Source organism: Galeopterus variegatus, unplaced genomic scaffold (assembly GCF_000696425.1).
Source record: "Galeopterus variegatus unplaced genomic scaffold, G_variegatus-3.0.2 Scaffold2360, whole genome shotgun sequence".
NCBI classification, from domain to species: domain Eukaryota; kingdom Metazoa; phylum Chordata; class Mammalia; order Dermoptera; family Cynocephalidae; genus Galeopterus; species Galeopterus variegatus.
In genome coordinates, this window is record NW_007728471.1 from 256,962 (window position 1) to 284,444 (window position 27,483).

Genomic DNA, 27,483 nt, shown 5'->3' on the forward strand with positions numbered 1-27,483 from the left:
CATTCTACCCTTTTTATAGTTTATGTGTGCTTGAAAAGACATGTATTTTATAGTTGTTGCTAGAAACTGTCATTCCCCTAGCTTCATATAGGTGTCAAAAGTGCTGCAAAGATTCTAGGCTTTTCAGCTCCTTGCCTAGAATCACCCCTACAAGAAAATTAGCCCCAAATGCATGACTTCCCCCAACTTTTTCTGAATTTTGACCCATTAATTTTCCATTATCTTGTTTTTTGATGCCTTCTGACATTAAAAAAAATTGTTCACCTTTCATGTGTCAGATGTTTTTTCCAAATTACCTATTTTATTATTACTGGAAGTGGAAGTATACAAAAAATTCTTTACTTTGTCCATTGTATTTTTTAATTTTCCTGTATGCTTTTTTTTTTTAACTCTTCAATGAGAGTAATTGTCCAGCATCTGAGATCATTTCAGTTGGACATTGTATGGGACCTTGTTCAGCTATTTTCAGTATCACATTAGCCTTATTTTTGCTAAAAATATAGCCTTTAAATCTAACTTCTCATTTACAGAAAATATTTAAGTTTCTTATCAATAAGTTCCAGAGCAAGGAAGCCATTGGACAAATCCAGAATATGAGAACTCCTACATGACAACTGCCCTAGCTACTTGAGCAGGTCAAGGGCACGCAAAAAGGGGGAAGGAGAGCTGTTTTAGATTACAAGAGATTCAAGAAACAAGATCAAATACAATTAATGTACTAGCATAAATACATATATTTCTTGCCCAGGAGAATAGTGGGCACTTAAAATTTCTATTCTCTTCTCGCTCTCTTTCTGCTAAGTTTTCTGGATTGAGCCATTATCTCATCCATTATCCTCCCTGAATCATCCTGTCTTTCTTAAGACAACTTATACTATTTATGATATCAAGAGCAGGGTGAAAATAGGTTATATGGTCTTACAAGCTCAAAGAAGAAAAACTTCAAGATTTTATAAAGGATTTATTACTTCCCATATTAAAAACTTTGTCTCTATCAATACATCCCTTCCATTTGTCTTAAGACCCACATTTCCTGGGCTGAGCCCATGGCGTACTCGGGAGAGTACTGCGCTGGGAGCGCAGCAGCGCTCCCGCTGCGGGTTCGGATCCTATATAGGGATGACCCGTGCGCTCACAGTGCTCACTGACTGAGCGTGGTGCGGCTGGTCTCAAAAAGGACAAAAAAATAAAAAATAAAAAAGATGGAAAATAAGGGGGTCAGACTTGAACCTGGGTTTTCTGACTACAGGTAAACATAGTACTGTATTTATAGGAGGAAGAAAGTCAGCAACATGTATTGCACCTGCCTGTAAGCAGACAAAAAGAAAAAAAAAAAAAAAAAAAAAAAAGACCAACAATTCCTAATCACCAGTTAAAACCAAGGAAAGGTGGGAGACATTTGCTGCTTCTGATTTAAGTCCTGATCAATGGTTGCATCTGTTTTTTTTTGTGTGGATTCTTGGCATCCACGTCCATTCTTGTGGATTTTGGAAAGAGCACTTGATGGTAGGTAGTAGTAGCATAGTCAGTGTTCTAGACGCATCCATGACCAATTGGAATATAAAAGACAATCCAGTGAAAGTAAGGTTGAGATCCTGTACTCCTTAAATTCGGTGCCCAGTGCAGGTCAGCCCAATTTCCTTTCAGTACATACATTTTTAGCCCACACATCACTTCCTTTTTATAATGTTTTTCTTTTTCTTTCTTTTTTCGTATTTCAAGCTCTTCCATTTCCTCCTTTATGGGGTATTTTCTTGGAATAGGTAGGTAATAAGCAGGTAGATCGAGTTTGCTTTGGTTGAGTTTATCTGGGTGTATGTATGTTTGTCACGTTTGAAAGAAAAAATTTTCAATTAAAAAAAGGGGAGGGGTGGGGACGACTGAGCTCGACTATGAGTATAGCATTAGTTCAGGCTGACTATCTAAAAAAGAATAGAGACTATCCAAATACTGACTATCCGAAAGAGAAAGAGCCGACTTGCGGGAAGGGCTGCTCTGCAGGAGGTTCCGGAATTGCAGTCCAGAAGATCCACAAGATCAGGCACATTCACGCAGCAGGAAAGGCACCTTTAATGCGAAGTATGCAGGAGAAAATGGGGAAGCATATACATATACATATATATATCACTGCTCTCCGTGTTTGGAAGCATTTCGGGTCCAGGAAGGCTCAGTTACAAAATTCGTCCCAAACCTGCAAGTTGTGAAATACAACCCAAGCTCTCAGTGTAGCGTCCGGCACTTCCGCCCTAGGAAGACGAGGAGTTGGTTGGGAATTCTGGGAAATGTAGTCTGGGAACCCGGTGTAGTCTGACGACTTCCGCTGCAGAAGGCTGAGGCAGCGTCCCTGCTCCCGTCGGGAATTCTGGGAAGCGTAGTCCAGGAGGTCCCTGTAGGCAGAGCCACTTCCGCAGCAGGTACGTGAGGCCGCGGCCTTCGTTCCTCTCAGAAAGGTGAGCCTTCCCCTCCCGGTGTCCCTCTGCGGGCGCCCGCACCGATCTTTCTTAGTTTCGCTGTGGGGGAAAAAAAACAGCAACCAGGCTTTCGACATTGGGGAAGAGAATCCGCCTACGACGAAGGGCGGGGTTTGCATTCCCTTTGAATGAGCTTTCTCAAGTGTGGGGCGTGGGCGCGTCCCCGGCTTAGGGCCAGCCCCAGGGTCGTACATCGCGGGGATTGAGGGCCTCCTGGGTTCTTTTTTCCCTCAGCCCTTTTCCTGTCCACCAGCCAGTTCAGCCGGCTCTGCCACTTCCTGGAAGTAATATCAGGCTTTCATCTTAATCTCTTTGCCTCCGTTTCATCTTTAAAACGGTGTTAGTACCTTCCTAAGAGTTATTTTGAGAGTTAAATAAAAAGACAGAACGTGTGGTACAAGATGGGTCTCTTGTTATAAGGGCTTTTAAGTTTTCTGAGAAGCACTCAGTTCCCTGAAAGCTTCTATGAACCCAGGGTAGGGTCAGTGCTCCAGCAGCAGTGTCCCTGGCCCTTCTCTGTACCTGGATTCGTAATGTTTTATTTATTTTTTTAATTTTACTTTTTTTTTTAGTTTTATTTTGTCAATATACAATGTGGTTGATTATTGTGGCCCATTATCGAAACCTCCCTCCCTCCTCCCTCTCCCCCCTCCCACCCAACAATGTCCTTTCTGTTTGCTTGTCGTATCAACTTCAAGGAATTGTAATTGTTGTGTCTTCTTCCCTCCCCCACCCCCCAGGTTATTTGTGTATTTATTTATTTATTTTTAGCTCCCACAAATAAGTGAGAACATGTGATATTTCTCTTTCTGTGGCTGACTAGTTTCACTTAATATAATTCTCTCATGTTGTTGCAAATGGTAGCATTTCATTCTTTTGTATAGCAGAGTAGTGTTCCATTGTGTAGATAAACCACATTTTCCGTATCCACTCATCTGATGATGGGCATTTGGGCTGGTTCCAAGTCTTAGCTATTGTACAGAATGCTGCAATGAACAATGGAGAACAGGTATACCTTCGACTTGATGATTTCCATTCCTCTGGATAATGTTTTTGTTTTTTGTTTGTTTGTTTGTTTTAGGAGAGGGTCACTCTGTTGTCTGGACTGTCCACTATAGTTTATGCGGGAGTTCTGAAGAAGTTGTGATTTCTCCCAGCTTCCTTTCATTCCCAGCCTTGACTTCTTGAAAAAGGCTGGTGGGAGAAGAACAAAATGACCCTTTGACTTCTGGCAACAGAGTCACTCGAGTAGAATTTAGCATCTTTCTTTCTCCTATGTCCTCTCCTCTCAGGGAGAAGATATTTCTTTCACTCACTGGCAAATTCTGCTAGAAGATGCCCTGATATTTGTTGAATAAATGCAGGAAGGGATGGGGGAGTACTTGGGCATAAATAATAAAGATAGTATTTAGACATTTAGTGCTACATGTTATTCTAAGAGTTTGATATGAATTAACATATTTAATTCTCACAAGAGCCCTATGGGGGCGGGGGGTACTGTCGTTACCATTTTAAAGGTGAGGAAGCTGAGACAGAGTATAAGTTGTTTATCCCAGGTCACACAACTGGTTAAGGCTGAGCTGGTATTTAACAATATTAGTATTTTAATGTTTTCCTGATCAGTAGATTTATTCTTGATTTTTACCTAAGTTTTACAAAGTATGTTTCATCGGTTTTATTTTTTTATTAAATTTTTACTGTGGAAATTTGTAACCATAGCCAAATGTAGTAAGAATAAAATACAGTAATTTTGTGGAACCATCACCCAAATTCAACCCTTGTTAACATTTGCCAGTCTTGGTTTTTTTGGTTTTTTAAAAATTTTATTGTTACACAATGTAAACATTTTTTGTGGCCCTTTACCAGTTTCTTCCTAACCCCCCCTTCTCCCTCCCCCTTTCCCATTTGCCAGTCTTGTACCAACCTCCTCCAATTTTTTTGTTTCTGTACTTTAAAGCAAATCCCCAACACTGAGTTAGTAAGATATTGTGTCATCATTATCAAACATTGATTCTCATAAATTGTTTATATCCAAGACCAAACAATGGAGACGTTAGCAGCTATTCTAAGGTTTTCATTCTTTGCAGCTTACAGAATGGTACTTACTTGAGAAAGCTAGGGGACATGACAGAGTTGCACTTTGGAGAGGTGAATTTCGATGAATTTTGTTTTCCATATACAGTTTGACTTGCCTATGTCTTACAGCTCTTTGTTTCTTTTTCTGTTTCCATACAATGAAAATTCTTCTTTTGCAGGGACTATGTCATGTTTTTCTCTGCTTGGTCAGCATGCAGCATAAATTTGGTAAAGGTCTGTGGTTAGAGTAGCTACTCAACAGACAGCTAATAACATCAGTGGCTTGCAGTGCAGAATTCCTGAAATTGGAATTAGGTCATCTCATTTAATATAGGTAGGCTATAGAATCCACCACCTTTTTCAGAGTACTGAAGCGTTGATGAGCAATTATTGGTTATATTTTGATGATCTAAAACAAATTTCCTAAGAAACAAATTGTTAGAAATCATAGTAATAACACTTATAGACTGTGCCTTGTAACTGAGGCAGTGTTTCCAATGATTTACATATATTAACTTATTTCTCATAACCTTTTATTACCCTCATTTTACAGATGAGGAAACATCTTTTTAAAAACTATCATACATTGACTATTTTTTCCTTTTGGTGTACAATTCTATTAATTCTAACGTGTAGATTTGTATAATCACTACCATAATCATGTACAGAACAGTTCCATCACCCCAAAAAACTCCCTGCCTGGTTTCACTAATAACTAATCCTCACCACACCTATAATCACTGGCAGCTACCATAACCACTAAAATCCTGTTGTTTTGTCTTTTGAGAATGTCATAAAGATGAACTGATACTGTATGTAACCTTTTAAGACTAGATTCTTTCACTCAGCAAATTGCCTTTGACATTCATCCAACTTGTATGTGTCAGTACTTCATTTCTGTTTATTGGTTGTTAATCTTTCATTTTATGGATATACCACAGTTTATCCATTCACCTGTTGAGTTTTTTTTTTTTTCCAGTTTTTGGCATTTATGAATAGAACTGACGTAAACATTCATGTATGGGTTTTTATGCTTATTTATCTAGGGGATATACGCAGGTATGGGTTTGCGGGTCATGTGGAAAGTGTATGTTTAACTATAAGCAACTGCCAAACTGTTCTTCAGAGTGTCTGTACCATTTTGCATTACCATTAATGATGTATAAAAGTTCCAGTTGCTCTACATTTTAATCAGCACTTAGTATCATCTGTATTTCTTTTTTTGTTTTAGACATTCTAATAGGTGTATATTGGTATTGCATTCTGACTTTACATTTTCCTGGTGGCTAATGATGTTTGGCAGATACGTCTTGTCTTCTGCTTGTTTGCCATCTTTATATCTTCTTTGCTGAGATGTCTTTTTATGTATTTTTCCCAATTTCAATTGGGTTGTGTTTTCCCTATTGTTGATTTTGAGAGCTATTTATATATTCTGGATACAAGTTATCCATTAGATATGTGATTCGCATATATTTCTTCTCATTCTGTAGCTTCTCTTTTCATTCTTCTCAACCTGTAGCTTGTCTTTTCATTCTCTTAGCAGTCTTTTGCAGAGCAAAAGTTTTTAGTTTTAATGAAGTCTGATTTATCAATGTTTTCTTTTATGAATTGTACTTTTGCTGTCACGTCTAAGAACTCTTTGCCTAACCCTCATTCGTGAAGATTTTCTGTTATGTTTTCTTCTAGAAGTTTTATAGTTTTACATTTTACGTTTAAATCTGTGATCCATTTTGAATTAACTTCTTTAAAATATGAGAGTGTTAGGTTGAAGTTTATTTCTTTACATGAAAATGACCAACTATCCTAACACTGTTTGGGTTTATTTCTGTATTGCCTGCTGTTAAAATTGATCTAAATATATATCTCTTTACCAGTACCAAGCTATCTTAATCACTGTAGCTTGATGGTAAGTCTTAAAAATGGATAGTTTGATTCCTCCAACTTTATTCTTTTTAAAAATTATTCCCATATTGTCTTAGCTATTCCAGTTTCTTTGTCTTTCCATGTACATTATGGAACCAGCTTGCCTATATCTACAAAAAATTCAGCTGGGATTTTGACTGGCATTGTATTAAATCTATAAATCTATCTTTACTGTGTTGAGTTTTCCAATTCATGAATACAGTATGTTTCTCTATTTATTTAAGTATTCTTTAATTTCTTGCATCCATGTTCCGTGGTTTTCTGCACACATATTGTATACATGTTTTGTTAGACTTATTTCTAAATCTAACAGCATATATTCTTTGGGAGCTATTGAAAATTGTTTTATTTTTAAATTTTGGTTTCCAGTCACAAATTGTTAGTATATATTTTTATGTGTTGACCTTGTATTCTATGACTGTAAAACTTAGGAGAAGTTCTGATTTTTGGTTTTTGGTAGGTTTCTTGGGATTTTCCACACAGACAATTATGATGCATGTGAGTAGAGTCAGTTTTATTTCTTCCTTTTTAATCTGTATGTCTTTCATTGCTTTTTCTTGCCTCACTGCACTGGCTGATTTCCAGTACAGTGTTGAATAGGAGTGGTGAGAGTGGACATTTCTGTCTCGTTTCTGATAATAGGGGAAAGCATTTTTATAAGTCCTCTTCTATTTTTATTTTGTGAAAGATTTGTTACAGATGGATGTTGTATTTTGTCAAATGTTTTTTCTGCATCAATTGATAAGATTCTTCTTAGACTGTTAACATAGTGGATTAGGTTGATTAATTTATACTGTTTTCTTAATATATTGTTTGATCTGGTGTTTGTGTTTTGTTTTGTTTTGTTTTAGGGGCAGCTGGTGGATATGGGGATCTAAACCCATGACCTTGGTGTTAGAAAGCTGCGCTCTAACCAACTGAGCTAACTGGCCAGCCCCATTGTTTGATTTGATTTGCTAATATTTTGTTGAAGATTTTTGCAATTATGTTCATGAGGGATATTGGTCTGTAGTTTCTTTTTGTTGTACTGTTTTTGTGTGGCATCAGAATAATTCTGGCATCATAACATGAGTTGGAAAGCATTCCCTCCTCTTATATTTTCAGGAAGAGATTATGTAGAAAAATTAGGTTTATTTTTTCTTTAAATGTTCGTTAGAATTTACCAGTGGAACTATTTAGCTTAAAGACTATATATTTGGAAGACTTTTAACAATGAATTCAATTTCATAACTATTCACATTATTTCATCTTGTGTATTTTCTGGAATTTTATAATTTTCAAGGAATTGGTCTATCTCATCTAAGTTTTTTAATTTGTGTGCATAAAATTGTTCATAGGATTATCTTATTATTCCTTTAATGTGTGTTAGACATTATAAAAGAGAGAATAAAAACCTCTCTTTCATTTTTTGCCAGTCTTTCAATGTTATTGACTTCAAAACAAACAAAAAACCCAAACTTTTGGTTTCATTTATTTTTCTCTATTATATATCTATTTTCAACTTCATTGATTTCTACTGTTACCTCTATTATTTCCTTTCTTTTGCTTGATTTGGGTTTATTTTGCTTTTCTTTTCTAGTATCTTATGATGTACCTTTTAGGTGTCTTTTAAAAAGATAAGCAAATCCCAAACAGGATAAACTCAAAGTGGTCCAAGCCCAGACATGTCATAATCAAACTTCTGAAAAGTAAAGACAAAGAAAGAAACTTGCAAGCAGCCAGAGAAAAATAATGCATTATATTTATACTTTAGTTGTCATATACTACATGTATATACCCTGAAAACCCCATCAGTGTTATAATTTTTGCTTCCAACAGTAAAACATATTTTAAAGAACTCTAGAGAAGAATTATGTCATACTTTCCCAGATATTTATTATTCTCTTGTTTCTTCTTCTTTCCTAATGTTTTCTCCTTTCTGCTATCATTTCTCTTCTGTGTGAAGAATTTCCTTTAGCAATCCTTTTAGAGCAAGGCTGCTGGCTATGAATTCTCTTAGTTCATCTGAGAATATCTTTATTCCACCTTCATTCCTGGATGATATTTTTCTGTACTATGTCCAAAGTATACAATTCTGCATTGACAGTTCTTTTCTTTCACCACTTTAAAAGTACTGTGCCACTCCTGTGGTTTTTAATGAGGAATCTGGATTCATTCAAATCATTATACCCCCATAGGCAATGCATTGTTTTTCTCTGGCTGCTTTCAAGCTGCATTATAACCTGGAAGCTCCATACGAGGGCAGATCCTTGAATCCAGTCCCAAACCAACTCATTTAGAATTTTGAGGGGGTGAGACCAAGGATCTTCATTTTTACAGGAGATTCCAGGTGATTATTATGTACTTAAAAGTTTTACACGTACCTGTAGAACAGCCTCATTTAATTTTTTAACATTTACTGTTTAACTTACATACAGTAGAGTTTATTCTTTTTGGTGTACAATTCTGAGGGTTTTTTGTTTGTTTGTTTGTTTTAAAAGATGACTGGTAAGGGGATCTTAACCCTTGACTTGGTGTTGTCAGCACCACGCTCACCCAGTGAGCTAACCGGCCATCCCTATGTGGGATCCGAACCTGTGGCCTTGGTGTTATCAGCACCACACTCTCCTGAGTGAGCCACGGGCCGGCCCCGAATTCTGAGTTTTGACACGCAGTTATGTGTGGAGATCTCAACACTCTTTTCTCAGTAATCAATACAACAAGGCGACTGAAAACCGGTAAGGATACAAAAGACCTGAACAAAGCTATTAACCAACTTGACCTCATTGACATGTCTAGAACACTGTCAAAAAACAACAGAGTACACGTTATTTTCATGTGCTTTGGTTTTGATCTTTTCCCTTGAGCTGTCTTTGAATTCACTGATGCTTTTGCTGCTTGTTTCTGATCTGTCTGTTCCACTCAGCTGCAGATTTCTATGTAGTAGGGATTGTGCCAAGTTCTCAGTGTGCTTATTGCCAAGCACAGGGATTAGCAGAGAGGAATTATTCAGTACCTAGTTGTGGTTGGTGCGGCTTTCCAACAGGCAGCAGGAAGTAGGGACCTTCAACTCAATGAGATTGTATCCAAATTTCCTGAAAATGGATGTGGGAGAAATAAACAATCTTGTCTCTAATCAGTTTTGATGGGATGCTGAAGCCGCTAGCTTTTTCAGAATGTTCAAAGGGTGATGTACACCTATTGGTAATTACTGGCCTAAAATGAATATACTTAGAAACAAACTGGGACTAATGTGTAGCTTCTGTATTTATTTCATAGTTACAATAATGAGCATGTTACTAACAATAACTAACATTTATTGGGTGTTTATTATGAACCACAGCAACTTTCTAATGCTTTGATGCATTAAACTCATTTATTCTTCATAACAACCCTACTTTTATTTCCATTTTACAGATTAAAAAACAGAGGCATTAAGAGGTTAATTAACTTGCAAAAGTTTACTCTGCCCGTAAATGCCAGAGTCGGGATTGAAGCTTGGCAGCTTGATTACATAGCCTGGGCTCTTAGCCAGAACACTCTGCTTTTATTAGTCTGGCAAAGAGGGTTTTAGGAGATGATAAGGCTGTAGCAAACCTGTTTAAAGGTATCGTGGAGCAGGGAACATACAAGCTGAGTATTAAAAACTAAAAAGATCTAGGATAGGGATGGGCAAACTACTGCCCATGTCTTGTTTGTGTGTGTCTCCTCTTGCTCCCTAGCTAAGAATGGTTTTTACCTTAGAAACATTGTAAAAAGAAACACAACAGTATTTGACAGAGATAGCATACAACCTGCAAAGGCTAAAATACTCACTTTTTTTGTCCCCCCCCCCCCCCCAAAAAAAAAAGATGTCCCTGTCCTAATCCCTGGAACCTGGGATTAGTACCTTATATGGCAAAAGGGTCTTTGCAAATGTGATCAAGTTAAGGATCCTGAAATGGAAAGATGATCCTGGATTATCTAGCTTTTTTTGCCCCCCCCCCCCCGCAAAAAAAAAGCCGACCCCTGATCTAGGTGAAAAAGGAAGAAAGAAGAAACAATACACGCAGGGACCTGGAGGTTTTTGTGTGAGATCAAAGGATTTACACAACTGGAGATTACAGGGAAGAGAGGGTTTTCAGAGAAAATGTGCAGACGGACGTAGAAGGTTTCCCTGTGTGTGGCTTGCCAAGAATCTAGACCTTATCCTAAAGGCATTGGGCAGTCATGCACATGTTTTAACCAAGAAAGAAACATAATCAGACTTTAACTCTATCAAATATATGAAGAAAGAAGAATATTCTGTAGGATGGCCACTGTTTAGATGTATATTTAACAAGAATTGCCTTTTATTTTTATTGAATCAAAATTGTTTATACATATTTTTTGGGTTTAACATTGAGACATGTTGATCAAATCAATATTACTAGCATACATATTGTTACAAATTGTAATTATTCTTTATGCTTCTTGTCCAATCTCTCCCCATCCCCCCCCTCCCCTCTCCCCCTTCTAATTACCCTAGATTTCTTCTCTCCTTCTGAAAGAATAATGGTTACTCTGTTGATTTGTTTCCTAGATGAGGTGTCCAATGCTGAAAGCTGTGATCAGGTCCCCCAATATTATCATAGAGCAGATGCTCCTTCTGTCACTTTGAAATGGGTTTTGTGGAAAGAGACATCCTCTTCTTTTCTTGATCTCTGCTGGTGAATCTTCTTGTGTCAATGCATTCCAGTGGTTGGCGGATCATCTGCATGTGGAATCTAGCTGCTTTTGAGGCAGCCATGGTTATTGTGGTGGCTGTGGTGGGCCACTCATATGGAGGTGATGTTTTTGGCATGCTCCTTGGCACTGGTGGTATGCTGGTTGTGGGGTGTGTGTGGTCCCTGGCTCCATGCCTTGGGTCCCCAGGCAGGCCCGGAGGTGCTGATGTGGTGTGCCTGGATGTGGGAGTGGAGTCTAGTCCCCTTCTCAATGCCTTGGGTCCCCGGGTGGGCCCCGAGGTGCTGGCTTGGTGTGCCTGGTTGTGGGAGGGTTGTCTGGTCTCCTTCTCCATGCTTGGGTCCCTGTTCGGGCCCTGAGACGTCGCAGTGTGCCTAGTTGTGGGGGGGGGTCCGGTCCCCAGCTCCATGCCTTGAGTCACCCAGCGGGCCCTGATGCGCTGGCACAGTGTGCCTGGTTGTGGGAGGGGGGTCCGGTCCCCTTCTCCATGACTCTGGTCCCAGGGCAGGCCCTGAGGCACTGGCGTGGTGTGCCTGGTTGTAGGAGGGAGGTCTGGTCCCTGGCTCCATGCCCCGGGCCCCTGGCTCCATGCCCTGGGCCCCCGGGCAGGAGCACAAGGTGCTGGCAGTGTGCCTGGTTCTGGGTGGGGGGGTCCAGTCCCCAGATCCATGCCTCAGGTCACTGGGTGGACCATGAGGTGCTGGCGTGGTGTGCCTAGTAGTGGGAGGGGGGTGCGGTCCCTTTGTCCATGCCTTGGGTCCCTGGGTGGGCCCTGAGCTTCTGGCATGGTGTGCCTGGTTATAGGACGGGGGGTCTGTTCCCTGGCTCCATGCCTGGGGTCCCTGCGCAGGCCCCAAGGCACTGGCCTGGTGTGCCTGGTTGTGGGGGAGGGGCGGGTTCAGTCCCCTTCTCAATGCTTTTGGTCCATGGGTGAGCCCTGAGGCGCTGGCACAGTGTACCTGGATGTGGGAGTGGTGTCTGGTCACCAGCTTCAAGCCTCTGGTTCCCAGGCAGTCCCCAAGATGCTGGTGGTGTGCCTGGGCCGGAACTAAATTTTGTCCTTTGCTTACTTCTAAAACGGAGGAACTTCCTGTGGGAACCAGTACTTGAGCTGTGTGGTTGAGCTAAATTGCTGCTTTGCTGCTGTTTCCCTAGGGAAGGCTTTTTGTGCAGCTCAGGGTTTAATGGTTGACCTTATAGGTACTTCCGGCTCTCCAGAGACTCAGTGCACCTGGGTTGTATAGTATCTCTGATCTGGGGCCTGAATTTTTTCATCCGACTGTATCCCATGCAATTCTGCATTCCCAACCAGTCTCCTCTGAGTGGTCCTGCATTGAATAAGGGGCAGATCAGCTGTCCTTGCTGTGCCCCAGTGTTCTCCTGGTGGGCCTGTCTCTCCCACCACCTGTGCTCCAAACATTTCTCATGGGATGGGCTCTGCACCAGTCCCTTGCGTTGACTCACCAGCCTCTGAATGGCTCCCATTTTTCAGCTGTTCTGGCTCCTCAGGGGCAGAATCCAGGAGTCGTAATAACTTCGTATAGCATACATTATACGAAGTTATACGATAAATTGCTGCTTTGCTGCTGTTTCCCTAGGGAAGGCTTTTTGTGCAGCTCAGGGTTTAATGGTTGACCTTATAGGTACTTCCGGCTCTCCAGAGACCCAGTGGATCTGGGTTGTGTAGAAACTCTGATCTGGGCCTGAGTTTTGATCTGGGCCTGAGTTTTTTCATCAAACTGTACCCCATGCAATTCTGCATTCCTGATCAGTCTCCTCTGAGTGGTTCTGCGCTGATTGGGGGGTGGGTTGGCTGTCCTTGCTGTGTCCTTGTGTTCTCCTGGTGAGCCTGTCTCCCACACTGCCCATGCTCCAAATGCTTCCCATGCGCCGATCCCTGGTGATGACTCACTGGCCTCTGAATGGCTCCCTTTTTTCAGTGTTCTGGCTCCTCGCTCCTGCGTGGGTCCACGGGAACCCTATTAGTGTTCTTGCTGTCCTGGAGGCCACCAAGGCCCTCTTCTCCCCTGCCACCTCCAAGTAACTCCATCTGAAGGGCACTGCTCGGGCTTCTGCCAGCTCCTGCTCCATGTGCTCATCAGCTCCAGCTTTAAAGCAGCCACAGCACGAAACCCTCAGAGCAGTTTTTTCTTTCTCTCATCATGGTTTCTCCCACCTTCATGAACTCTGTAGGTCTCTCCTCCTCTTCCCTTGAGCTCCAGTGGCCCCAGCTTGGCTGAGATCAACCAATTTACAACTATAAAAATGTAATTTGTGGGAGAGAGTGATGCTGGGGACCATCTATTCCACCATCTTGACCAGAACTCGAATTGGCTTTTATTTTGAATTCTCAAAGTCCCTTGGATGATTAGTGAGTCCCTGTTTGATAAAGCTGATCAAGCAGGTCTAAACTGGAAGTCTGTCTTCACACTGAGGTATGTCCCTGCAAAGGAATCCACAGCACATGTTGCTGTTCTTTCTTCTTAGTGACAGCTCCAGAAGCATCTTACAATAGGAAGAAATGAGGAGCTGGGAATCAAGGGGCCTGGGTCCCAGACCCTGCTCTGCTCCTGGCCTGTGTATTCTCTGGCAGTTCCCTAGAGAGGCATAATGGTCTAGTGGTTAATTGCATGGACTCAGCTTGCAAAATGCCTCTATTCATCTCATGGTCTGTGGTTCACAACTCTCTCTGCAAACTCTACACCTGGGGGGGAATCTCATAAAAATTCTTCCTTATTTATGGATCCTGGACTGGGGCCTCGGCATTGATGTTATTTTTAAAAGTCTCCACTGATACCAGTGAGCTGGCAGATTAAGAGCCCCTGCCCTAGTAACTGAGAACACAGACTCTGGCTAATAATCCCTGGCTGCTCTGCTGGCTAAATGGATAATTATGAGCAAGTAACTTAAAATCTTGATGCCTCAGTATCTTCAGCTGCAAAAAGGAATTACAAATTGTCCTAACTCTTTGGTCATTGTGAGGATTAAGTGATGCAGTTCCTCTAAAGCACATGATTTGGCTTTTGACTTTTCAACACATTTTCTGCTTCCTCTTTTGCCCCAGGTACCCTCTGACTCTCCCTCTGTTTCAGTGTTCTGATGACTCTCCTCTCTGAGTGGCTGATACATGTCAGTCATCCTCCAGGACTAATATCAGGCCCCATTTTCTCCATTGAGCCCATCCATCCCTCTCCCTCATCAAGTGTGGGCTTGGGGGCCCCTTCCATGTTCTCCCTAAGGACCTCTGTGCATACTCTACTCTGGCATCTATCTGGAAACTGTATCCCTTTTAGCAGGTGATCCATAAATATTGGATAAGTGAAAGAAAAATCAGTACTTTCTAAGTGAAAGAAAAATCAGTTCTTTCACTGCTGATTATTCAGCCAAGTTAATACTTGTTCTTGGTAGTCGTGCATACATTCCTTGGTAACTGCATTCTATAGCAGTGGCCCATGTGGGCAGGTACTTGGGTGGAGGCGGGTGCCCTGCTAGAGCAGCAGACTTCCCTCCAAGGTGGCACCAGAAGGCTCTGTTCTATCCACAACTCATTATTAGTTTTTCTTCTTTTTTGAGTTTTTTCTCTTCTGCAGATGGCCTTGAAGATGCCTAAGAAACGTAAATAAGGTAACAGACCTTGAGGGAGAACCCACGAAATTAAACTGCTGGTCTCCACATCCTCCCGAGGGCCAAGCGTCGAGCTGCTTTACACAGATGAGCACATTTAACCCCACAAACAACGCTGTGAGTTAGATGTTCTTATCACTAGTGTGATTTTGTGGAATTGAGACAGAGGATGACATTTTTTTGTTTAACATCAGAAATATAGTAGCATCACAGATTTAACTGGTCTTTTGTTATATCCTGTGGAAAGCAGGATGTACCATTCACCCTCCTCTGGCTTTGGGAAGAATATTTACAAGCCACTAAACTTTTTATAAAGGTGATCTCGATGTCTAAACAAATGGTATACTGGGGCAACAAGGTAAGAAGCTAGAGTTACAGACATTCCAGAAGTTAAGGGTGACTTTCCCTGAATAGAGCAATAATCTCTGCCATCCAGATGTATTATAAAATACATTTTCAGGTCCAGTTTTATTATGCAGAACAGTATCCGCATCTCTGCAGCTGCAAGGAAACAGAGAACCCTGGTATAGTTATAGTAGCTTTCCTCTACTCACACATAGAATCCTAACAATCCTATAATGTTGGCATTGTTATGATCCTAATTTTGCAAATGACAGAATTGAAGCATAGAAAGGTTAATGAATTTAACCGTAGTTACTCAGCAAGTATATAGTAGCACCAGGTTTTGAACACAGGCATCTTGTCCCCAGGGTCCACTTTTAACTAATACATTCCCCTGCCTCTCCTTCCTCACATTTCCCAGGAATGAGCGAGGTGTGTGGTGTGTGAGGTGTGAGGTGTGTGAGGGCTGCTGGGTACAGCCAAGTAGGCTGTTTGAGGCACTAGAGAACCCTGCCTGGATAGCTGAGCGGTAGCTGGAATCCAGCCCACACTGCCTGCTCCTTTGCGAATGTGTGTGGCCACATCTGTTGGTGGAAGGGACACCTTTTTCTGATTTACACAAAGATACATTTCCCTTTCTCTCATGGTTTCTTTCCTGTTACCTTGTTCTGCCTTCTCAGGTCTCTGCCTTTCCCTAGAAAAAGAAGAAAATGACCAAATTCCAGGTGAGTTGATTTTTCATTTCTGTCATTTAACATGTTACCTCATTTCTTGGTGAGTGGACACATTTTTTTCTCCTTCTTTGCCAAAGGTAAAGTATGACAACAGGCATTTAATACCATTTATGTTTTTGTTTTTGTCCCTTTTAAAATTTTCCTTTGTTTTTAATTTATTATCATTTTTATATCACAAATAATAATGTAGATGAGACTAAATATAAAAAAATTCTGCATATTGTTACCTGGCTTACAAATCAGGTTTTTTTCCATGGTCATTTTTTATATGCATTTTTAACTATACTTGCAATAATAGATACAAGTTTGAATTGCTTTTTCCCCATGTAAAATAATAGCACGTAATTTTTATCATCTAATATTATTTCAGTGAACTGCTGTTACTCCCAACCCCCTTTTCTTTAAATCATTCCCTGTTCCTAAGCTTTTAAGAGCCTGAGGATTCTGGAAGTTTTACATTGCAGTGTCAGTGTTCCTACATATAATCTTTACTGAAAAAGCAATTCTGAGAGAATTCTGATATTATTTGTCCTGAATGTTCTAGGAACTCAAAACTAAGAATATATATATATTTTTTCCTTAAGTGATGCCTCAGGTTCTTTGTAAAAAGAATACCTAAAACGTGGTTTTGTCTAACAGGATCATACTGAAGCTAAAATCAGAAAAAAACAGATGTTTTCATACAAGAAGAGCTAGATTCTTTTTTCCCAATACCTGAAATTTTCTATGTGTTTGTCTATGTATGTTTTTGTGTCTTTATGTGTTTTTATTACTCATATATTAATTTATTAGAGCAATACAGGTACATAATTTAAAATTTTTAGACATACTGTAGGATATGCAGGCACTTTCCATCCATCACTTTGTTCATGGCTCTGAGTGACTGCCTGAGGAGGACGTTGGACTCATTTGCACCGTTACTATGAAGATAACAGGTTCATGTTCATACAGGAAGACAAGTGTCCAGCCAACTCCAAAACTGTTGCCTTCTGGGTCAAGAGTATCAGGCATACCATTTGGTTGGAAAGACATACAAAAAAGCAAACAAAACCAATCCAGAGTTCTCCATTCAGAACTGAGTTCTCCATTCAGAGCTGAGGTTGTGATGCTTAGAACCCCAGCCAGAACAAATGTAGAGTTGAACAGGTCTTCATTTAAAAATTCTAAATTCCTCTACAGCAAAAAATTACAAGACAATAGCAAAGTAGAATGAAAAGTATTTACAATGTACATGGAAGAGAACATTTCAGTATCCTCAAAATGAGTATTATTACAAAACAAGAAATAGAGATGAACAGCAAATATATGAAAAGAGAATGATCTTTATTACTAATCAACTTTGATCAACTTTTAAGAACTTTATTTACTAATCAACTAAAAAATTGGTTTTTACTTTCTAAAATTTACTTCAGAGACTATCAAGGGTTTTTTTAAAAAGTATTCATCTCCAGTGTTGAACAGGTATAGGATTTATACTTTCTTGGAGGGAGACTAAATGGGAGAAGTGTTTTTTAAGTGAGATGCCTGCTATTATGATTTCAAAACTTTAAAGGTCATTATTCTTCTTCAATATTGCCATTTTTTTACGTTTTGGTATTTATTTTGAGGATATAATCAACAGAGTTCCAGAGGCTAAGGTCTATGTAAAGGGTGTTTTTTTGCAACATTGCTTACTATAGGTAATCAAAAACAAAGTAAGTGTGCATTGACTGGATAAGTTCATTATGTTTTGGATTGTTAGTTCCTTGAATTACTATGCAACCCTGAAATAGGATGAAAGACATGATGATAATATTAACAGTGATAGTTTACATTTATTGGGTACTTACTGTATGCCAGTCACTGTTCCTAAATGTTTTACATAGAGTCACTCATTTTATTACTAGGACCCTGTGGTATAGGTGTCAGCAACATACAAATGAGAGGATAAGAAACTTGTCCAAGTTCACACATCTAGCATAGGTCAGAGCATCTAGATGTGAGCACAGGCAGTCAGGCTCAAGAGCTGTAGCATAACTACAACCCCATAAACACTGCAGTCCCCAGTGAGCATGAACTACATTCTTAAGCAGTAAGGGTGACTGAGCGACTGATGTCCTGTAAGTCTGGCAAATTAAGGAAGTGGAGTGTGTATGTAAAAGAGGGGAAATAGACACCACCAGACACTGTCAGAACTAAAGCTTTTCTGGGGCAAACGATATTAATAATATAATTTAAAATATTAGTAGCCCAGAAGGTCAAGTGTTCGGATCCCCCTACCAGCTGGCTACCAGAAAAAAAAAAAAATTAGCCCAGGATACAACAGAGTTCTAGGGACTGACTTACCTAAAGGAGTGCTAACAAAAGGCAGCAACATAAAATGCAAGGTTTTCTTTTCTTGTGGCACTTTTGGTAAATGGAATTAGCAGTACAGAAGGCAGCTACTTAAATTTGAGTGCCTCAGAATCCAGAGCAGCTTTCCATCCTTTACACTTTCTCAGCGCTGTCCCTCTTCCATAAGCACAGTCTGAGTATGTTTGATATTGTAGGAGATGGTGACATTCAAGGATGTGGCTGTGGTCTTCACCCAGGAGGAGCAGGGGCTGCTGGACTCTGCCCAGAGGAAGTTGTACCGAGACGTGATGCTGGAGAACTTCAGGAACCTGCTCTTAGTGGGTGAGGACAGGTGCCCATTGTAACTGAACAGCAGCCTCCTGGAGTGTTTTTGTGTGCTCAATTGTTTGAAGCTCTGGGACTCCTGAAATCATTTTCTGAGCTTGGGAACCTGTGTCCTAATAATCCCTGTGCAACACAGACAAGATGTTTCTGATGGTTGTCCCTGGGCAAAAGTCTGCCCTTTGAACTGTCAATTCGCAAATTGTGGTTCTACTCCTCTGGTTTGTCATGAAATCAGTTAAGTTGCTCCAGATTTTTTGTTTCTCAGGATACTAGTACCTGTTTATTAATTTGACTTTTCAAAGGTACTTTTTTTTCTTTCACAGTGTATTTATAAATAATATCAAACTTACATATGATCCAGCAATCCCTCTTCTGGGTATATATCCAGAGGAATGGAAATTGTCATGTCAAAGAGATACCTGCATGCCCATGTTTATCGCAGCTCTGTTTACAGTAGCCAAGATATGGAACCAACCTAAATGTCCATCAATGGATGATTGGATAAGGAAACTGTGGTATACATACACTATGGAATACTACTCTGCCATAAAAAAGAATGAAATACTCCCATTTGCAGCAACATGGATGAGCCTGGAGAAACTTATGTTGAGTGAAACAAGCAAAGCACAGAGGGATAAATACCACATGTGCTCACTCATATGTGGGAGTTAAGAGAGAAAGGAAGGCAGGAAAGAAAGACCACAGTAATGCAGTGATCCAACAGAGGGAGGGAACAATCCTAGGGCTACAAAAAGGAGTTGAGGGGAGAGGGGGAAGGGGAGGGAGATTGGGGGATAATTGGGAGGGAACAAAGGGTACAAAAGTAATTTCTGGTAATGGGTATGTTCCCAGTATGAATCTGGCCCCCACGTCATGAGCAGGAGTGGGGACAATCAGCTTTGTATCTCATGAATATTCTTAAATTAATAATTAAAAAAAAAAACTTACAGAAAATTTGCAAAAGTAAAAGGACAGGAACACCCATATAGCTTTTACTTAGGTTCACTTATAGTAACATTTTACCCCATTTGCTTTATCATTTAGGTTCATGTTCTTTCTCTCTCCGTATATATTTATGTATGTATATGAAAATAGAAGTATATTTGTAATATTTTTTCCTGAACCATTTCAGGGTAATTTACATACACCCATAGCCTTTTCTCTCTAAGTATTTCAGTGTATATACAGAGTTCAGGAATCCCCAAGATCACTCTCAGGCTCAGTAATTTGCTAGAAGGACTCACAGAACTCACTGAAAGCTGTTATCCTCATGGTTACAGGGAAAGAAGCAGATTAAAATCAGCTAAGGGAAGAGGCCCATGGGGCAGAATCCAGGAGTGCTCCAGGCTTGAAGCTTCCAGTTGTCTCCCAGTGGAGTTGTGGACAGCATTAACTCTTCCTAGCAATGATGTGTGACAATACAGAGTATTGCCAACCAGAGAGGCTTACCCAAGTGTTGGTGTCCAGAGCTTTTATCGGGGCTTGATTATATAGATATGTTTGACCACCTGTGTGGCTGACCTTAGATAATCAGCCCCTCTCGAGGTTAAGCTCAAAACCCCCACCATAAATCATATTTTTTAACTATCTGGCATGGCCAAAGGCCTCCAGGTAAAGAGAAGACGTGCTCCTATCAGACATGAAATTTCAGGGACTCAGAGATCACCTCCCAGGAGCACTGGGCAAAGGCCAGACCTTTCTTTGGGCAAGATTAATCCTTTACTGCACAGTCTATTTTGAAGAAATAGGAATGTTCTTTTACATATCTCTAGTACAATATAATACTGTACTTTAATCTATCATTTATGCTCAAATTTTATTCATAAAGCCAATTATATTCCTGAAAGCATATTTTTCTCCCTCTAGAACAGGATCTACTAAAGAAAAAAAAAAAGGAAATTAAAAAAAGAGAAAAAAGAAACAAAAAAATAAAATAAATTAAATTAAAAAAAAGAGCAGGATCTAGTCTAGAGTCTAGTCTGGTTGTCCTATCTCCTTAGCCTCCTTTAATTTGGAAAATTTCCACAGCATTTCTTTATCTTTTATGACAGTGACATTTTTGAAGGATACTTATGTCTCCCCCTATTTTTAATAGAACATCCCTAATGTTTTCTCATAATAAGATTCAGATGATCCATTTAGATGGGAACACTACGTAGGTGGAATGTGTCCTCTTGAGGTTATCACATCTGGAGGCACCTGATGGTCATCTGTTCCTCACAGGTGATGCTAATTTTGATTACCCAGTCGCGATGTCCCCTTGGTTTCTCCACTGTGTAATTACTGCTTTTTACCCCTTATAATTGTAGGGCAACACAAGTTTTTCCCTATAGATTTAACATTTAATGATTCTTGCCTTATCTTGTCTTTATCGTGATAGACCCCCAGCCTTGGAATCATCCATTTCCTTTACTGGGGAAGGATATTTAATACCAGGGTCTTGTGTATGCTGTGTATGGCCATTGCCAGTGTGGTATCTTTGTTTCTTGATCTCAGGGTATAGAGCTAGGAGGTATATGTGTGTGTGCATGTGTACATGTACATGTGTACATATATACACATATGTTCATATACATGCACACATACATATAAATATATATACATATTAACCAATGTTCAGTTTCATTCAAAATTGAAATGTTAATTAAAATTATACTGAAATACCATTTCTCGCCCATGAGATTGGTAAAAATTAAAACTTAACACTGTACTATTTTTAGCAAATCTGTGGGGAATAAAATACTCTTATACACTGAAAGTAATGCAAAATGATACAACTACTAAGGAGGGGAATTTGACACTATCTAACAAAACTATGTATTTACCCTTTTCCAGCAATCCATTTTTAGGAATTTTCCCTAAAGATAGCCAAGTGCAAAACAGCATCAATAGTATACTACAATTCATGTAAGAAAAAAGGGAAAATAAGCGAATATATGTATATCCACTTACCTTTATAAGAATATGTAACACAGGAAAGAAGGAGTAATGAGAAAATCATGAAGTTAATTTATAGTATGTGGGAGGTAATAAGGTAGAAGGGACATGGGGGAGAGCCACAATTGTCTAAATGTAACTTTTTGTCTAGTTTTGACAAAGTGGGACAAATTGGATGTCATCAAACTTTAAAACTTTTGCTCTCCTTGCCTTTTGTTACAGCACATCAGCCTTTCAAACCAGACCTGATATCCCAGTTGGAGAGAGAAGAAAAGCTTTTGATGGTGGAGACAGAAACTCAAAGAGACAGGTGTTCAGGTGAGACCTGTGCATCAGGAACCCAGCAGCCAGAGAGCCCCTTCTAAAACTCAAGACAGAACATGTCCCTTCTCTGCTTAAACTCTCCAGGGTTTCCCCATTTAACAGAGTAAATTTAAAGTACTGAAAGTAGCCTATTAGGCCCTAAGGTATCTGTCCCCTCAACCCTCTCTAGTTTTCCATTGTCACCCACTAGTGCTTGTTTTTGCTTAGTCAGTCTGTTCCAGCTGCACTGCCCCATTGCTGCCCATCCGACCTGTCAATTATGCTTCTGCATCAGGTTCCTTGACTTGCTTTTCTCTCTACCTTGAATGAATGAATTGATTAATAGATGCATGGTCTTTGCTGTCTTCTATCCACCTTCAGACAGCTAATAGGTATAGAATAAGTCAGTATAATTGAGGGATACTCTAGAATGTTGTCATCTGATGTCAACTGATGAATGCCTATCCTACCTGTTTAGCTACCCTTGGGTATTCATAGATAGGTGGCCTTTATTCTTAAGAGATAAAAATAGTAAATCAACTAAAGTATCAAAGATGATCAATGCCACTATTATAACTGACCTTTGTCATGAAGCATTTTCAAGTGAGACACTCCTATCTTCATATGCCCAGCTTCTTATCTTCCCATTCTGTCCTCTCCTCTCTTCCATCATTTAACACCTAAACAGTGTCTTGACATAGCCACAGTCTTGAAGTACAACTTTCAAGTTGGACATTTATGTGAGTCCAAATGTTTCGGTAATGTTTCTTGAGTCTTCACAACTCTGACATCGAAAGCCACTGTCAAAACTGTATAGCTAAGAATGCTCCTGGGTAGAAAAAGAGTCAGTAGAAAATCTCAAAACAAATTAATTCACTTCTATAATTTTTTGTTTCTATCTCAGTTAAGATTCAAATCATACATGGTGCAGTGCACTCTTGAGAGCAGAAATCAACAAACTTTTTCTCTGAAGGACTAGAGGGTAGATATTTTAAGCTTTGCTGGCCACATGTGGTCTTTGTCACATATTCTTTGTTTTTCTTACAGCACTTTAAAAATATAAAAACTATTCTTAGCTCCTGGGCTGTACCAAAACAGGCAGAGGCTATAGGTGCCAATCTCCCTGCCTGATACCATCAGTAGAAATATAATGAAACCTTTAAAAATATCTTATTTAATTTTTTTACATATACTGACATGTTTAAATACCTTCTATTAATGTAAAAACTTGATCATGTACATTATGTTTAATATACTAATTTTTCTCTTTTCTTGATACCTTGGGGAAATCCCTCCCAGTCTGAGGTTAAACTCTTTTATGTTTTTCATCATGGCTAAGAGTATAACTATTTTATTTTTTTGTCATGGCTGTATAATATTTTAATATGTGGATATAACATGCATGATTTAGCCATTTCCCAATTCATGGGCTTTAGCTTATTTCTTTTCCTTTTTTTTTTAAAACAAATACAGACATTATAGCAATAAAAACCCCAATCCAAATTTCCTCGCGTACTGGTGTTTTTATTTCTCTGGAATGAATTACCTAGCAACTCAGAGATTTAGAGAGTTAAAACCACACCTTACTTTAATTTTGGAGTTGTAACCAAAATAAGCATGATTATCCCCTGTTGGCTTTCCTGCAACCAGCAGCAGCTGACTTGACTCACTTGGGCAAAGCAACATTTTTAAAATGAGGGTTCTTTTAACCACTCTGTTGGCAGGTCCACCCTAGAAGAAACAGCTCTATTTGCATTTACACTAGGAAAGAGAAGATGCCAACACATAACAGCTTCTAAACTATCCATTTCCTTGCAAGATTTTCCAAGTTGCAGCCCATCCATCTCTTCCAAAGTTAGCATCCACATCTGTGAGGAAAATAGAGTAGTTTAGTCAGGCCCCCTCACCTCAGGTCCGGTTGGGGGTGGTGCAGCACATTCTTTGTAAACAAGATGTGTGGGAGTAGAGTTAGTGCGCATGCACAGCCATGTATCTTTTTAGTTTGTTGCTATTCTTGTGTGTTCTTCAGTGTGTGGAGCAGTGGCTGGGCAGAGCTCACATCTAAAAATAGAGCACGTTTACTTTGCTGGCAGCTGCTCAGTTTCTCTTTGGACTGCCTAGCTCTTAGATGTGTGTGTGCTGAATAAAGCCTATTATTTCTTCAACCATGGCTCCAAGAACCTTCTTCCTGTTACCTAGCTTCTAAACTTGCATGTGAAGTGTTTGTAACCCAGTCTGGACAATGGGCTTGAGGGGTCTGTGAGCTCCAGATCCAGCCCTAGCTCTACGACATCCTTGCTTCTCTTTTCCTGTGCCAGCAAGGAAGATTCAGGATGAGAGAAACAAAAGTAATGAAGTGTGGCACCCATCATTTTGTACATCCCCTATTCAAAACTGGGATATGTTATTTCTTCATCTTTATTCCCCACAGGTCAGCTGTTAAATAACCAACTGTTCATGTAGATTTTAGAGCATTTTCAAACCTTCACTCTTGTCAAGATCTAGTGTATAAATTTCAACTGGTGAACATTGCAACCTGAGAAAGGAAGTTGCATTCTCATACTTCCTACATCCTGGGGGAGAGAAAGAATGTATTTCAAGTGGTAACTTATTCCTTGTATTTTGAATCCACAGTTCAGGTAGGCATGAAACCATGAGATGCAAACTTACCTATTGATATTTTTACAAGCTTCGACATTTGAGCTTTCAATTTGAGCCTTGTAATTGATCGTTTAAGAACTTTATACCTTCCTTAACTATTTAGACTAGTGGTTTTCATACTTTTTGAGAGCCATGACCCTCGGTATGTGATGTAACCCTGTGCAGACCTGTGTATGTGTGCATGTCTGCATATCTGAAACAAGTATTTCATACAGTGATTCCCTGACATGCAATGCACCTCTGATATTTTCTATCCTGTTTTTTTATTGCATGTCTCAATTTACTAAATTGACTTTAGACCTCACTAAATGATTCCCCACCATTAATGTTCTCATGCTGTCATAGGCCATATGTTCCAAATTTCAACATCCACCAATACCCTGTTATGTGTAATCAGAAGTACAGTCATTAAATTTTGTCTTCTATTTGGAAAGTGATAGGAAAAATAATTTTACATATAGTACAACATGATCTGTAATCAATGTCTACATAAAGCCAACTTGTCAGTCCACATAAGCAAACAAAGTCTGTTTTCATGGAATTGACTAGTTAATTCTGTCAGAAGTGCAGAGTCAGCAACCTGCACCTGAAGAGCACAGTACTCAGCCCTTGCTAAGTTGAGGCATCAAGGTCCCCAGGGGCTCTGAAAGATGATGGTTCACCAGCACTATACCTTCGGTTGCTGCTGATGCAATTTGAAACTCCAAACAGGGATGGAAAGAGAAGTTTCTGTCTGGTCCACAGGGCCAGGTGTGGAGCAGACATCACTGATATACAAACCAAGGGCTTCCAGGATTTTCTGTTTTTCCCAAAGCAAATTGTTTCTGTTCAGTGTCATCTCTAATTATAAAAACCACTTCATTAACTAGATTCTTACTTTTAGTAATCTCTCCATCTTTCAAGTAATAAGGTACTTCCTGAAAATCATCTTGCTTTTTCTTGTTTCCTTTTGGTAATTTGCTGGTTTCATCTAGGTCTGAATCCACTAAACTTTTTAGGAAAATATTTGGCAAGTTTGATTTTCTCCACAGGAGGAGACTAGAAAGCAGCAGCTCTCTGCGTCACTGAGCACGACGTACAATCTTTGGCGGTGTGCCACAGAGAGGGAGTACTCCCTCTGGCCAGGGGTACACTTTCATGTTCTCGTTAGCAAATCTTTGTGGCCCAAGTTTTCTTCTTTCTGAAGGAGTGCTAAACGTATCTCAGTTCTCATTCCCAGTTTATATCTCTGTGTACTGTTCAGGCTCTTAGAAAGCTAGGACAGAATGACAAACTCCAAGGCAGGTGGCAGGGTCATGACCTGAGACCTCAAATCCACCCAGAGGTGTCTTGTGAGATTTTTACCTCTCTTAACTACTAGAGAGAAACTTCCGCATACTTATTACCAGAAGCAACTTGGATGTGTACGGGCATGCATGTGCACACACACACACACACACACCAAAGTGGCACAGTTCATCTAATTCTGATGACTCTTCTAGTGTCCTGAGGGCACCTTTAGGAAACCCAGCAGAGGAACTTTCTCTTCTATTAAGACCAAAGTATTTCCAGAACTTATATTAAGCTCTTACAGTGGTGAAACTTCCCTAGCTTGGTGGCACTAATCCATTTTTCTATACATGCCATGAGTCTATTGGTGGGCCAGATTTCTCCAGTATTATCTTTAGACAATCTCTCACAGGTATGGTTCCTTCTACTCTGATCTCCTTCTTTGTCCCAAGTTGAATGTCACTCCCTCCAGTGAAAAGAGGAACAGCCAAGTAGAAGTTGGTGTTTTTCTAAGAGAAATTCCTTCTAAGAATCCCTCATCTTTAATTCTGCTTCTTTTAGGGTATGGTTATCTGGCACAGAACAAAGAAACTTCTTATTTATTTATTTATTTTTTCCTTTTTGTCTTTTTTACTGACTGGTAACGGGATCGCAACCCTCGGTGTCGCGCCCGTACCAGGGACCGGCAACGGTATTGCAACCCTCGGTGTTGCGCCCGCACCGCGCTCAGCCAATGCGCAGGAACCGGTCTCCACATGGGATCCGAACCCTCGGCGGGAGCGCCGCCGCGCTCCCAAGCAGTGCACTCTCCAGTGCAACACCGAGCTGGCCCAGAAACTTCTTATTTTTATCAATAGGTCTCAGACAACTGTTCTTAGCTGTTTTCTTTTTAATTTTAATTTCTTTATGGCTTAATTTGATATCAAGCATCACTGTGTTAATAGTTGCTGAAATTTTGCTAACTTTTCACTGCAACCTTTCATAAATATTTTGTAATGTCTTATATGTGCCAGTCAGTTGTTGATCTAGCATTATAATTCTTTGCTATAATTTTCTTTTTAATAGAAAAATTACTACATTTACATTTACTACAGTTACAAAGAAGATATCAATAAAATGGTATGTTGCTAATAAAATGTGACAGACTTTTTAAAATTACACATATGCTTAATGACTTTTTTCTTATAACTTTTAGACAAGTTTTTTGATCATTTGTATTGATAGTTTCTGACATCTGATCTCAGGCTGTGATAGGCTTGCCAATTTTCTGCTACACTGTCAAGGGTAGTCTTTGTTTTCTGCGTTTCACTTCCTCTCTCCCCACCCTACACAATCCTGTTCTTGTTTTTCATACATGATATGTTTCTCCCTGTGGACTGAGTTAAAACTATGGCTCTAAAGTGATAGCTTTGTGGTGTGGAGTTGCATGTTGGAACCATTATTAATGTGGATATTAGAAGATAGAACTCATTCAGTTCTACCTGAATGTAGGGAGAGAAGTGGAGGCAGACAGAAAGTACCCTAAAGGTTGAATATACTCAAAGAGAGGTAAGCCTCAGGTGTGGTTAAGAGAGTAGCCAGCAGAGCAGCTTAAGTATTAGTCTGTGATGAAAATATTATTGTTACTTTGTCTTGTAGTGTGCACAAAATTGCCTTAGTTTCTCTTACTCTAAAAGCATAGTAAGAATGTAGGTTAATCACAGCCTGGGTTGCCTGTTCTTGAGTAGCTTCTATTAAAGCGGAAGAGGAAAAGAAAACATAAACTAAGATTTCTTCTTGCATTTCATTATGGCTAACTATTA

General features: G+C 39.8%; 1 protein-coding gene across 1 annotated transcript in view; it reads left to right on the forward strand.

Moving 5' to 3' along the window:
• Positions 1-2,395: 2,395 nt before the first annotated feature.
• Positions 2,396-27,483, forward strand: part of LOC103597606 (zinc finger protein 112-like) — a gene marked incomplete at its 3' end in the record, with an annotated part of 32,085 nt that continues 6,997 nt past the window's right edge. Inside the window, exons 1-5 of the mRNA XM_008581472.1 lie at positions 2,396-2,450; positions 14,744-14,894; positions 15,800-15,844; positions 18,382-18,508; positions 21,671-21,766. Of these exons, the coding sequence (XP_008579694.1) occupies positions 15,830-15,844; positions 18,382-18,508; positions 21,671-21,766 (238 nt within the window). The remainder of the gene's footprint in view (positions 2,451-14,743; positions 14,895-15,799; positions 15,845-18,381; positions 18,509-21,670; positions 21,767-27,483) is intronic.